Raw genomic sequence first — 15,016 nt, 5'->3', positions numbered from 1 at the left:
AAGCACAAGCTGGAATCAAGATTGCCGGGAGAAATATCAATAGCCTCAGATATGCAGATGACACCACCCTTATGGCAGAAAGTGAAGAGGAACTCAAAAGCCTCTTGAGGAAAGTGAAAGAGGAGAATGAAAAAGTTGGCTTAAAGCTCAACATTCAGAAAACGAAGCTCATGGCATCTGGTCCCATCACTTCATGGGAAATAGATGGGGAAACAGTGGAAACAGTGGCTGACTTTATTTTGGGGGGCTCCAAAATCACTGCAGATGGTGATTGCAGCCATGAAGTTAAAAGATGCTTACTCCTTGGAAAGAAAGTTATTGACCAACCTAGATAGCATATTCAAAAGCAGAGATGTTACCTTGCTAGCAAAGGTCCATCTAGTCAAGGCTATGGTTTTTCCAGTGGTCATGTATGAATGTGAGAGTTGGACTGTGAAGAAAGCTGAGCACTGAAGAATTGATGCTTTTGAACTGTAGTGTTGAAGAAGACTCTTGAGAGTCCCTTGGACTGCAAGGAGATTCAACCAGTCCATCCTAAAGGAGCTCAGTCCTGGGTGCTCATTGGAAGGAATGATGCTGAAGCTGAAACTCCAATACTTTGGCCACCTCATGCAAACAGTTGACTCATTGGAAAAGACCCTGATGCTGGGAGGGATTGGGGGCAGGAGGAGAAGGGGATGACAGAGGATGAGATGGCTGGATGGCATCACCGACTCGATGGACATGAGTTTGAGTGAACTCCAGGAATTGGTGATGGACAAGGAGGCCTGGTGTGCTGCAATTCATGGAGTCGCAAAGAGTCAGATATGACTGAGCGACTGAACTGAACTGAATATCTCTTAAGTAGGTGAAGATGCAGCCCCATAAAATTGTCTCTAAAATTCTAGATCAACATCAAAATAGAAAAGAGATTTAAAGGAGTTTTCTATTGGAGCATTGTGTAAGACTACATTGTGGAGAGTAAGAGTGGGCATTTTCTGCCATTTGATTAAAAAGTATTTTCTAGGATCCTGGATATAGTGCTTTTACTAGTGCGAATGGGAAAGTAAAGCTGGATAAAGTGAAACTGTTTGCTAAATGGGGGATTTTTTGTGTGTGCTCCATTTAAATGCACGTGCTTATGAGGAACTAATGAGTAGGGGTTTATCTAAGCTAGAGAAAAATTATGCTAAAATAACTTACATCAGATAAAAAATAATTTGAACCCTGTTATAACAGATAATTTATACTTTTACTTTAAACTATTTTCCATCAATTTCAATACCTGAATCTCAGTCAAAAAATCAGAGTCTGTAATTCATAGCATAGCACTCAAATATTAACGTAGAAAACCACCTCCATTAAAATAAATTAAAGAGAAATTATTGAATTATTTTAACAAACTACATTAAAATAATAACATTGTATTGTAGGATACATTATATATGCAAATGTAAAGGGAACAGGTATGTGGAATTTTACTGTTGTAAGTTTTGTATATTTTATGAACTATAATAACATTAATTCTAAGTACATTATATTAAGTTAATGATGGGTATGGAAACCCCTAAAATAACATCTAAAAATAATACACAGAGGGACTGCAAAAAAGTCAATTTGATTTTATAGGAACTAAAATCAAATATTAAAAAATATTTAGTTTATCCCAAATAAGGCAGGATAAGAGGAGCAGAAAACAGATGAGACAGCTAGAAAACAAATAACAAGATGGTATTCATAAATGGATAAAACACTCCAATTAAAATGCACAGATTGACAGGTTAAAACAGCAGTACCCTGGAACTCAGCAACAAAAAGGAGTGAACAATTGATATACACACAGAGACCTGGGTGAACCTGAAGGGAATTCTACTGAATGAAAGAAGGCAACCTCAAAGGGAACATACTATGTGGTTCCACTTATATAGTAGTCTTCAAATAACACAATTATAAAGATGGAGGAGAGACCCATTGGTTGCCAGGAGTTGTCAGAAGAAAGGATTGTGTCTGTAAGTGAGCAGCATCAGGGAACCCTGTGGTGAAGATCGTGTAGATGGATGTGGTGGTAGTGGAGGTTACACAAAGCTACACGTATAATAAATCACAGAGAAACACACACACAAATACACATACACACAAAGAAGTATATGTAAGACTAGAGAAATCAGAATAAGCACCAATGTCAATTTTCTAGTATTGCTGCTATACCAAATTTATGTAAGATAAATACAGGGGGCATTGGGTGAAGGGTGGACAGAACCTCTCTATAAATTTACTTGCAACTTCCAATAAATTTATAATTATTTAAAAATAAAAAGTTGGGAAAAAGCAAGACCAAACTACTTGCTCTAAGAAATGACTTTAAATACAGTGCCACAGATACTGAAAATAAAAGGAAGGCAAAATATATGCCATGCAAAAAGTAAGCATAAAAAAAAAGCTTCAAGAAAAAAAGTATTACCAGAGGTAAAGAAGGGCATTTCATAATGGTAAAAGGTTCTATTTGTCAAGAAGACATAATCTTAAATGTATATGCATCTAATAACATGACAGAAAGGGACAAACCACAATTATAGTTGGGGATTTTTACACACCTCTCCATGAATTAATAGAACAACAACAAAAAACACTGAAGTTTTAAGAACCCTTAGCAATACTGTAAACATGTTTATTGAATTTATATTTATAGAACAGTGTACCCCTTCTATTCAACATTGTACTAGAGGTTTGAGCCAGTGCAATAAGCAATAAAAGAAAAGGTATAAAGATTGGAAAGAAAGAAGTACAACTTTCATTATCTACAGGCAACATGATCTTCTACATAGGAAATCTGAAAAAAAATCTACAAAAAGGCTCAAAATTTAATGTAATGGCAGGGTTAAGGCCAATATATAGAGATCATTTATATTTTGTATACTAGCAAGAAACAGAAACCTACAATTAAAATATCATTTATGATAGCATCAAAAATGTGCATTACTTAGAGATTAAATTTAACCAGATATGTACAAAACTGATGGAGAAGGCAATGGCACCCCACTCCAGCACTCTTGCCTGGAAAATCTCATGGACGGAGGAGCCTGGTGGGCCGCAGTCCATGGGGTCGCTAAGAGTCAGACAAGACTCAGTGACTTCACTTTCACTTTTCACTTTCATGCATTGGAGAAGGAAATGGCAACCCACTCCAGTGTTTTTGCCTGGAGAATCCCAGGGATGGGGGAGCCTTGTGGGCTGCCGGCTATGGAGTCGCAAAGAGTTGGACATGACTGAAGTGACTTAGCAGCAGCAGCAACAGTACAAAACTGAAAAATGCTAAACATTACACAAAGAATTAAAGAACTAAACAAGTGGAGAGATACAGTGTTGTCATGGATTAGAAGTTAAGATTCTGACTCTCCTTTAATTGATCTATAGATTACATGTAACCTCAATAAAAAATATGTCAGTCTTAAAAACAGAAATGAGTGAACTAAGTGAATGAGTGAACTAAGTAAATGAATGAACATACATTCTTAAGTGTGTATGGAAATGCGAAGTACCTTGAAGGGTCAAAACAATTTTAAAACAGAAAATTATGTTTGGAAGACTCACACCACCTGATTTCAAGACTTCTGTAATGTGCAATAATTGACACAATATATTGATGTAAGTAAGGAGAAATATATTGACTAGCTGGACAGAATAGAATCCAGAAATAGACTAACACTCTACAAAGAACTCTTGCAACTCAATAATAAGAAAGCAAACAACTTTTTTTTTTAAAAAGTAAAAGATTTGAAAAAAAGGTAAAAGGTTTGAGTGAATACTTCATTTTAAAAGATAGATAGTTGACAAATAAGCACACAGAGAGATGTTCAACATCATTAGTCTTTAGTGAAATGAGTTTAAAACCACATTGAGATACCACCACAAACCTAACAGAATGGTTACCGTTTAAAGAGATTGACAATATCAAGTGTGGTAATCATGTGGAGGAACTGAAATGCTCATAATTTGCAGGTGGAATGTACAATGTCCAGCCACTGTGGAAAGCAGTTTGACAGTTTTATTTGTAAAGTTAAAATTGCCTTATACAACTCAACAATCCCACTCGCAAGTATTTATCCAACAGAAGTAAAAACATATGCAAATATTTACAGTGATTTTATTCAAAATTGCTCGAGCTCAGAAATAACTCACATGTCAAACAACTGGTAAACACATAAACAAATTGCAGTCCATTTGCACAATGGAATACTACTACTGATACATGGATCACACACACATACAACACAACGTGGATGGATCTCAAAGGCGTTATTCTAAGTGAAAGAAGCCAAAGGACAAAGAGGAAAACACAGTATGATTCCATGTATATGAGAAAGGCAAAAACATAGGGAGAAAAATAAAATCTGTGGTTGCCAGAGACTGGGGTCAGCGGGGGAAGGGATTGGCTTTAAAAAGATGAGTTTCAGTCTGTATAATTTATACCTCAAATTTTGAAATGCATCAAAATTTCATAAGATGCAGTTAAATTCGTGTTTGGAGGAAAACTTATAACTTTAAATGCTAAAAGTAGGAATGAAAATAGGTTTAAACTCAATAATACAACTTTCCATTTTAAGAAAGTAGACAAAGAAGGACAAATTAAGTGCCCAGCAAGCAGAAGAAAGGAAATAAACATAAGAGTAGATAGAAGTGAAATAGAAACTGAAACGAAAATTCAAAAGCAACATTTGGTTCTTTAAAGAAAGAAATTGATAAACAATTTGACAATATTGGTCAAGGGAAATAAGAGAAAACACAAATTGCTAATATGAGGAATGAAAGAGGTAACATCACTGATGATCCTTTGGACATTAAAAGAATTAAAAGGGAATATTATGAGAAAATAAATTTACAACTCTGATAAAACAGACAAATTCCTTGAAAAATATAAATTCCGAAAGTGACACAAGAATAGAAAATTTGAAAAATTGTATATTGTTAGTGAAATTGAATTTATATTTAAAAACCTTCCCACAAAGAAAACTCCAGCCCTAGATGGTTTTACTGGTGAATTCTATCAAACATTAGGGAAAAAAATTATCCGTATTAACACAATTCCTTCAGGAAACTGAGGAGGGAACACTTTTCATCTGGTTTTATAAAACCAACACCAAAAACAGACAACTACATTACAAGAAATAAAACCATAGCCCAATACTCCTCATTAACATAGATGCAACCTATCATAAGTAGGAATTCAAATTCAGAAATATATAAAAAGGTTAACATATCAGTATCAAGTAAAGTTTATTCTAGGAATGCAGGAGTGGTTTACCATTTGAAAATCAATCAAAAATAATTTACCATATTAACTGCATAAAATAAAAATCATATGACCATTCAAATTGATTGAGAAAAATATTGGTGTAATTCATAACATTCATGATTTTAAAAATATCTCTCAGTGTACAAAAATAGGAGGGGACTTCTTCAACTTGATAAAGATCATTTATGAAAAATCTATAACTAACACCATATTTAACGGTGAAAGATTTTTCCCTGAGGATGGAACAGATTACAGATATCTGCTCTTGTCCCTCCCATTAACACTGGTAGAGGTCTTGGACAATGCAGTAAGACAAGATAAGAAGAATAAAGGGCACACAGATTAAAAAAGGAAGTAGTAAAACTATTAGCAAATGAAATGATTGCATATATAGAAAATATTAATTTTAAAAGAACTACTGGATTAGTAAGTGAATTTTGCAAAGTCCCAGGATACAAAGTCAACATACAAAATTAATCCAGTTTCTTTATAATAGCAGCAAATAAATAGAACATTTAAAATTTTAAGTAATATTTATAACAGCATCAAAAATACTATGGAAAAAGTTTAATAGAAACATGTACGAAACTTCTACATTAAAAATAATACACTGCTGAAGACCCAAATAAATGGAGAGAAATACCATATTCAACAATTGGAAAACTCAATATTGTTAAAATATCAATTCTCTCCTTAAATTTCTCTGTGGATTTCACAGCATTCCAAACAAACTCCCAGCAGGTTTTTTTAAGTAAAATGTGATAAGTTGAATATAAAATTTATTTGGAAGTACAAAGGTCCTAAGAAGTCAAACTATCTTAAAAATGAAGAATAAAGTTCAAGGACACATACTATCTGATTTCAAGATAACAAATAATCTGACACTTCTCAGTTAACTTAATTTTCAGTCAAGATACCAAAGCAATTCAATGGAAAAAGGGAAACTTTTTAAAAAATGGTGCTGGAACAAATTCTAAATGCAAAAACAAAACACACATCAGCAACAATGAAAACCCTGACCTATACTTCACACCATTATAAAAATTAATTCTCAACATATCATAGAATTAAATATAAGGAACTAAAAACCATAAATCTTCTGAAAGAAAATATAGGAAATGTTTTGATGAACATGGAGTAGATTTCTTAAGACAATATCCAGAAAACACTACCGTAAATAAAGGAACTGGTAAAATTGGACTTCATTAAATTTTAAAATTTTGTTCATCATAAGCTCCATTAGGGAAATGTGTAGGCAAGCCAGAGTGAGAATAAACATTCACAATATATAGATGACAAAGGACTTGTATTCAGAATACACAAGCAATTCCTATTCATCTATAATAAAAAAAACAACAACCAACACTATAAAAAAGAGGAAAAGACTTAAACAGATACTTCACAAGGAAAGATACACAAGTGGTCAATAAGCACATTAGAAAAGAGTCCCTATTTATTAGTCATGGGATGTATAAAAAAACACAACCACAGTGAAATACTCCTACATGTTTACCATAATGGCTAAAGTTAAACAAAACTGATAATACCTGATGCTGGTGAAGATGTGGGGAAATGGGAACTCTCATAGCTGACAGGTGGGAGGTATAAGGTACAATCACTTTCTAAAACAATCTGGCAGTTTCTCATTAAATATACATCTATTCTATGAGAAGTGGTGGTTATTCCACGTCTAGGTTTTGCATATGTACAGCAAAATACTTGTACAGAAACATTCATGGCTTTATTCATAATATACTAAAACTGGAAACAACACAAATGCTTATCAACAGGAGAGTGGATAAACAAATCACAGTATAGCCATAACCAAATAATACCTATCAATAAAAAAGAAAAGCTACTGTGTACAACATGAATGCACCTCAAAAAACATTTCAATATACATTAGGTTCAGACAAATATTGTTTGATTCCACTTATATGAGGTACCCAGAATAGCCAAATTCAGAGAGTCAAAAAGTACATTGGTAGACGTTAGGGGCCAGGGGGTGGGGTGGGGTGGGGTGGGGTGGGGTGGGGAAGGTATATGGGGATTTAGTGTTTGATGGGGACAGAGTCCCAGTTTAGGAAGGTGAAAAATTTCAGAGATGGATGATGATGAAAGTTGCATAATAGTGTGAATGTCCTTAGTGCTACTGAACTGTACAGTTAAATATCATTAAAATAGTATGTTTTATATTACTTGGCTTCTACCACAATAAAAATATTAAAAAATAAATAAACACAGGGGAAAAAATTATGCTGAATGAAAAATCCGGACACAAGAAAGTACATACAGTAAATTTTCATTCTTATGAAGTTCCAGAATTGGCAAAAATAATCTATGATGACCGATATCAGAATGGTGGTTTTCCCTGCGGATGGAGGGGATGGTGATTGGAAAAGAAATGGGGGATCTTTGTAAGGTGATGGAAACGTTTGATATATGGATAGGGATATGAATTATGTGGGTGCATGCAATTATCAAAACTCATTGAACTGTACACTTAACATTTGTGCATTTCAATATCTGTATATTACTTCTCAACTGGAAAAAGGTTTTGAAAAGTAAATTGAAAAAAATTTTAAACCATGTTAACAAACAAGCTCAGTAAAGTCTGATTTTAAAAGAAATCAAAGTAAATCTAGAATCTATTAATATTGAAGACTTTGTAATGAAGAAAAAGGAGAAGGAAGAAGCAGAGATAATTATACAGTCTATCATCTACTGAGGGTTTACTAAGATCTCTAGTAACTACATGCATTTTCTCATTTAATTCCCACAATAACCTATTTTTAAGCCATAGTAGGAAAGACACACTTTAATAAACAAATCTTTCTACCACCCTTAGCAAATGTCTTAGGTATAAAGTCCCTTAAAAAACTCAGGAAACCAAGACATTTTTTTTTCCTCATTTTAAAATTGCAAGCAGTAAGTTGTAGAAGTTGTTTTCATAAACCTACTGTTACCACTAAGAAATGCGAACCACAGAAAATAATATCTATTACCATTTCTGGTTGCAGCAATACTCATAAAATATGTGTGTGACCTATGCCCACAATTCTGAAAGCATCTTAATTCTGTGAAATTCCTATTTCTAGACTATCTGCCCCTCACAGTGTAAGTTGGGGGCGAGTTAGCATGATTTGCCTAATAAATAGATACCCCAGGCTCACTGCTAAGATGAATCTAACACTAACTTCTCTATCGGCTCAATGAGAGTCTCAAGAAAAAACTTCTCTTGCATAAATAGCTGGTAGTTTTACAAAAGAATCATGGGACTAGGAAACGGTAGGATGGTGCTTACCACATCCAGCACGGCGTGAACAGACACATCCAAGTACACAATGGTGGCCTGGGTCCAGTTGTGAACTGGCCTCACTTCCTTCCGATACGTCTGTAATAGCTGCTTGGTGAGATGATGCAGAGCAGGACTCCTGGAATGAGGCATACCTATGGCCAGGATTCCTGAAAAAGAAAGCTATCACTGTGAGGGTGAAAATAAGAACTTAGCATCTTCAGGAGACTTCAGACTGCCCAGGGCTTGGTCGCTCCTGGAAGAATAGTTTTTAGCTCACCCCAATCTGATGAAGTTCACAACCAACTCATGGACATTTTGTCAGACACATTTAAAATACACTGATGATACAGAAAACAAATTTACAGTGACCAAATGGGAAAGAGGCTGCTGCTAAGTCGCTTCAGTCATGTCCAACTCTGTGCGACCCCATAGACGGCTGCCCACCAGGCTCCCCCATCCCTGGGATTCTCCAGGCAAGAACACTGGAGTGGGTTGCCATTTCCTTCTCCAATGCATGAAAGTGAAAAGTGAAAGTGAAGTCGCTCAGTCGTGTCCGACCCTTCGAGACCCCATGGACTGCAGCCCACCGGGCTCCTCCGTCCATGGGATTTTCCAGGCAAGAGTACTGGAGTGGGGTGCCATCACCTTCTCTGAGGAAAGAGGGGGTTGGGATAAGTTGGGAATTAGGGATTAACAGATACACAGTATATAAAATAGGTTAAAAAAAAAAAGCGCAAGGACCTACAATACAGCTCAGGGAACTATATTCAACATCTTATCATAACTTACAATGGAAAAGAAACTGAAAAAGAATATATATGTGTAAGTAAAAGTGCTTAGTCATGTACAACTCTTTACAGCTTCATGGACTGTAGCCTGCTAGGCTCCTCTGTCCACGGAATTTTCAAAGCAAGCGTACTGGAGTGGGTTGCTATTCCCTACTCCAGGGGATCTTCCCAACCCATGGATCAAATCTCTTGTGTCCACTGCAGTGGCAGGTGGATTCTTTACCACTAGTGCCACCTGGAAAGCCCATACATGTGTGTGTGTGTGTGTGTGTGTGTGTAAATGTGTCACTTTATTGCACACCTGAACACTGTAAATCACTATACTTCAATAAAGAATAAAACAATTAAGTCAGCTGATGGCCTAAATGCCCAATGGAGAAATCTCACTGTAAAGATAAATAAATCAACTCCATCTCTGAGGATGCAAACTTGCTCTACGTTTCCATTTTTACAGCTATCTTGCATCTTGAAGACAGCATCCTTTCTTTATTCCTGTATCACCCCCTCCTGGTACACAGGAGAAAGCTTCTGATGCACTTAACCAGCTTCCTCCTTGGATTTTTCTTTTGATTTTTCCATTTATAATTCAAAAATCACATAAAAAATCTAAGCAGAAACATGGACAAACCACTTGAATCCAAAGAGCTGTGTGGATTTCTAAATAATGGATCAAGGAGAATCCTATTCATATTTTTCTCCTCAAAAATCATATTTGTTCTCTCACTCAGTCTGTCTTAAAATGCACTTGTCAGAAAACGAGATCTTCATTTTGGGAAAATTCTCTGAGGTTCCAGGGAACAACCATTTCCTGTGACCCAGGAATCTTGATTTGTGGAGGAACTGTGATGAGTGTCGAGGCTGGAGAGGCCAGGGGGAAGCAAGCAAGAGAAATGAGCACCAGCAATTGGAAGTGACAAATCTGTGAGGGCTTTCTCGAAATTGCAAAAAGATATTTTGTTCACCAGCTTTGTTGGCCCCTGGGGGATTCAAAGCTTCCCTCAGTCATTGGACTGAAGCAAATTGCACACCCCCCGCCACAGCGCGGGCGAACTCTATCCATGGTGTCCTGCGCGTGAATTCACCGCGACTCTCAGCGGTTTTGATGGTTATTTTGATGAGCTGCTGAAGGTACGCAGGCTCCAGCAGGAAACTGGAAATGAGGTACCTTCCCCCTGTGCGACAATCCTGTTTATACCCATCTCTTTATGAATGATGCCGTGTCACTTGCCGCCACAGGCAGCAATTTCTATGATTTATCAATGTCAGTGTGACCAAAATGCTAACGACGGTGCTGGAGGGGACGTTCCAGACTCATTGTGGGCAGTGGAATATTCACTTTCATTACCATCCGAGCCGGGAATCTAATGAGCGTTTTAAACTCCCTAACTATTCATCCAACAAGACGCCAGAAGAGGCAGCCGCTCTTTAGGCATGCGGGAACTAAGGTGGGTGGCTCACATCACGCATCATCTTTAGTTTTTGTGAACTGCGATGGTCAAAGATGTGGTATGAATCTCTGTTTTGCTGCTGTTCACTGGCTAAGTTGTGTCTGGCTCTCTGTGACCTCATGGACTGCAGCACGCCAGGCTTGTCTGTCCTTCACTATCTCCTGGAGTTTGCTCAAACTCCTGTCCATTGAGTTGGTGATGCCATCCAACCATCTTATCTTCTGCCCCCTTCTCCTGCAATCTCTCTGCTTGGGACTGTTTCTTGCTGGCCGACCCCATGGGAGAGAATTCTGGACCCCAAAGAAAAATTAGTATGGTGTTTTTCTTGTGAATTTCACTTAGGGCAACTTCAGTTTTACCTTGCTTGGAATCTCCCAAGTCCCAGCTGGGAAAACACGGAAATGTGCGTGTTTCAATATAGGAAACCACCCGAGACAGAGTTAATAATTCTGAGAAATGAATGTTCTCTACACCCTCTGCTCGTAGGGCCTCAAATGCCCCTCTGATATCTTTCCTGTGGATATAGGTCCCTAATGGATAAACATATTTTCAAAAATGAATCAAAGTCGTTGGGTAAAAAGAGAAAGTTCTGGAAGCTGGAAACAAGAACAAAAGAGAAACCGGGAGTGATAGGAGAAAAGAAGCAAAGGGAAGCATGGCTAAATAAACTACAGGGGGAAACAGTTCTTTGTTTAAAATGGGAAGAAATAATAAATTACATTTCTACTATGAATACAAATTTGCCTGAGGAGAAAGATCAATTACAGGAGAGAGATTAAGGATTTAAGTGACCATTAATTAACAGTAAATTATGCCCCTTGAAAGCTAATGTGACATTCACACAAGCACTAAATGACTCACAGTTCAGTGATGTTTCAACAGACACTGATGGAGGCTATCAACAGACCCAGGAAAGACACCACACTAGCACTGCCTCCTTGAATGCTAATAACCAGCATCAAACAATGCACTTGTAAGATTTCTGAAAAGTAGAATGTGTTATGAACTGAGTTGTGAAGCACTTCTAGGTAAAGAGAGGTTTTAAAAAGATAAGAATATAATAGAATTATTCCTTTGCTTTCCTTATTTCAATGAGTTACATACACACCTATCTTAAAGTGTTCTGGGCACTTTGATGAAAAGAGCTGTTTCTGGTTTATGCATATACCACCTTTAGGATTATAAGAGACTAGTACTGCAACAGGCTGGGACCTGGGACCTAGGGTCCTCTGCTGTAGTGTTTGTACCTGGGCAAACGTCTCCTGGAGAAACAGAATACAAAGAAGCTATAAGGGACTAAAAATAACCATGTGCATGTGTAGTTGGGGCAAATTATGAACAAGATACAAAAAGACCAAAATCCCAAATGCCACTTCTGAAGAGTGGGGAGCAAAAGCAGGGTACCGTGTTTGCCCCCTGCTTACAACACTACCAAAGTGGTGGGCAAAACACCTAAGCCATGCCTCTGGCTCGATCACAGACCTGCCCCTAGCTTCATCCCATGTAAAGAGCCAGCTCAGCTCTGAGTGTGAGCTAGGGAACCTGTTGTGTAACTTCTCCCTGCTGCAGCAGGGGCCCCAGTAAAGACTTGCCTGAATTTCCTGTCTAGTCTCTGATCAATTTCTATTGAACAATAGATAACAATACATATATCTGAGAGGTTACAAGGTTTAGGTGTGTGGTATTATCAAATATCTAATACTGATTAAATGACTTGCTGTGTGCCAGGCACTGGGCTGAGTCCTTTATGTAAATTATCTCATGTAACTTCTACCAGAGCTTTATGAGATAGGTACCCTACAACCCTGTTAGGACTCACAGGTGAGGGACTCTAGGCTTGGTGAGGTTAGTACTGCTGAAGATCACACAGCTTGCAAGCGAAGAGGATGGAATTGAAACGAGGCAGATCTGGATCCAAAGACCAAGCTCTTACTCTGATACTACACCGACCTGGCTCCCTGAGAATCCTGGGAACAGCGTGAGTAGCCCTTCAAAAGGAAGACTTGCATACGCCCTCTACCATGTGTAAAACAGCCAGCCAGTGGGAACCTGCTGTAGAGCATGGGGAGCCCAGCTCCACGCTCTGTGATGACCTAGAGGGGTGGGATGGTGCTGGGGGGGAGGGCTAAGAGGGCGGGGATTTATGTACACACATGGCTGATTCACTTTGTTCTACAGCAGAAACTAACACAACCTTGTAAAGCACTTATACTCCAATAAAATAAATAAATAACATTTAAAACAAAAAGGAAGAGTTGCATGGTGTACAGTTTTGGAAAAGAAACAGCTCATTGTTATTTTCTGGGTTTGTGTGTTTTGGGGTCAACAATATCTTAAATTTGCATTGCACCTGATGATTTCATAACGCTTTCTTATTTGGCCTTCATGAATATGCAAAATAAAAAGTTAACTTACAGGGAAGCAGAATCTCTGAGGTACATAGACTCACCCAGGGTCACATGGCTGGTGAGCAGTGTGATAGGACCACGAGGTTCTAATTCAGGCCTCCTATCCTATTCCAGCACACTGCCTCTGGGTTCAGCTCTAAATTGGTGGTTTGTTAAGTGCTCTTATATTTATAAATCAACCTGATATTAACCCAGTAAAATTTTCAAAGAGTAAATTTTTCTGCAACGAACGTTCTCAGTAGGATTTATGGTCAAGTGCTGACTATGAGATGCTACATTTAGGACAAAAATCAAGCATAATACAAAACATTAAAAAGAGAAATCATTAAGAAGAATTTCTTCTATTTTCAAAACCTTCATTTTTCTATTTTATCTTGCTTTGTTTAATGTTGACAATTATTTTCTGCTAAGAAACCCATTTGGCATTTAATGAAATTTCCTCTGTTTTCATTTTTATAATTAAGATGCTTTTATCCTTTAAGTTCAACATCCAGGATTTTTAAACTTTAATGATAAGTGGCTATTTTTCTTCTCTATCCAATAAAAAAAATCATTTCCAGCTGCTTGGCCACCAAATTCCTTCCTCATCTCTGTAATTGACTCATTCTACTTTCAGTTATATTTTAAAACATGGAAATTCAGATATGAGCTCTAGGAGAACCTTCAGGAACAAGGGGTGTTGGGAAACACTAGCATGAACATAAATTTTTAATTTGTGTATGTTTTCTAGGAACCAACTGTATTCTAACTCAAATGGTTCAATAGGGTAGAGTTAATACTGGCACCATGGAAGTTTAATTCCAGAAATGTAGGGGGGAAATATATATATATACATACACACACAACATATATGTGTTGGTTTCTTAAGTATTTTTTTAGGGGAACTGTACATTCAAAACATGCAAGTTTCTACAGCTCATCTTTAGAGAAATACTCCACGTCTATACAGACTTTGTAGGACTAGATGTAAAACCCTAACACCAAAATGACACTCAGGTGCCTGTAGCTATGATGGATCCAAGGGACTCTCTCCGTGGGCTTCTAAAGACCAAGACTATTTTGGATAATAAAAATATACTCTTCAGACATAAAAGTAAATCTGAAACAGAATGCCCCAAACCCTCAACATCAATTGTTGTAAAGAGAGCTTGATTTCTAAGGAAGGAGAAATTTATCCAACAATTGTTAACATTTCAGAGCATACTTTTAACTTTGTGGAAAGCCCCACTGTGTGTGGCCCTATGGATATACGCACCTATAATTGTAGGAGCAAAGTCACAACAAAGTGTTGGTCTCCTTGTAGATTCACAGGCCTGGCATTTTACAGATGGTAAATAAAAGCAAACACTTGTGAGGAGTTACACAGCACAACGTAGAAAGGCTTGTCTCTAGGTTCTAGGTGTGAATACTCGATGCCTAGTAAAACCACTGACGCACTCACCTGAGGCAGCTGCCAGGACGAAGGGCCACAGGGGAGCCATCACACCTGCCAGTATTCCCCAGGCACGTCCTGAAGATGAGAAACACAGCTTGCCTACTGGATAGAGTGTCACTCAGTCTTTCCTAAAAGAGCTCCTTTCTGCTCCATTCTTCTCTGTTTGCCGGTTTATGCCGTCCTTGCCGATGCTGTTTTGTAAACACTGAACGGGACGAAAGGCAGTACCAACACCACACAAATGTTTTGGAACTGATGCCATTGCAATACCCCTTAACTTCTCCATTTGGTTCTGCCCCAGGATCAGATCATGGCCAACATTTCAATTTCCCTGACAGGAGATAGCTAAGTGAATAATGTAATCTAA

The 15,016-nt window shown here is 37.5% G+C and overlaps 1 protein-coding gene across 1 annotated transcript in view; it reads right to left on the bottom strand.

The window, feature by feature from the left end:
• HTR3B (5-hydroxytryptamine (serotonin) receptor 3B, ionotropic) overlaps positions 1–14,695 on the bottom strand; it is a 41,676-nt gene extending 26,981 nt beyond the window's left edge. The window contains exons 1-2 of the mRNA XM_010830639.1: positions 14,656–14,695; positions 8,577–8,737 (exon numbers count right to left, since the gene is read on the bottom strand). Coding sequence (XP_010828941.1) covers positions 8,577–8,737; positions 14,656–14,695 — 201 coding nt within the window. The remainder of the gene's footprint in view (positions 1–8,576; positions 8,738–14,655) is intronic.
• Positions 14,696–15,016: the final 321 nt, after the last annotated feature.

The sequence above is a fragment of the Bison bison genome, unplaced genomic scaffold (genome assembly GCF_000754665.1).
Source record: "Bison bison bison isolate TAMUID 2011002044 unplaced genomic scaffold, Bison_UMD1.0 scf7180017864518, whole genome shotgun sequence".
NCBI lineage: Eukaryota > Metazoa > Chordata > Mammalia > Artiodactyla > Bovidae > Bison > Bison bison.
The sequence above is the reverse complement of the archived record's forward strand: the minus strand, read 5'-3'. Positions and strand labels throughout refer to the sequence as shown.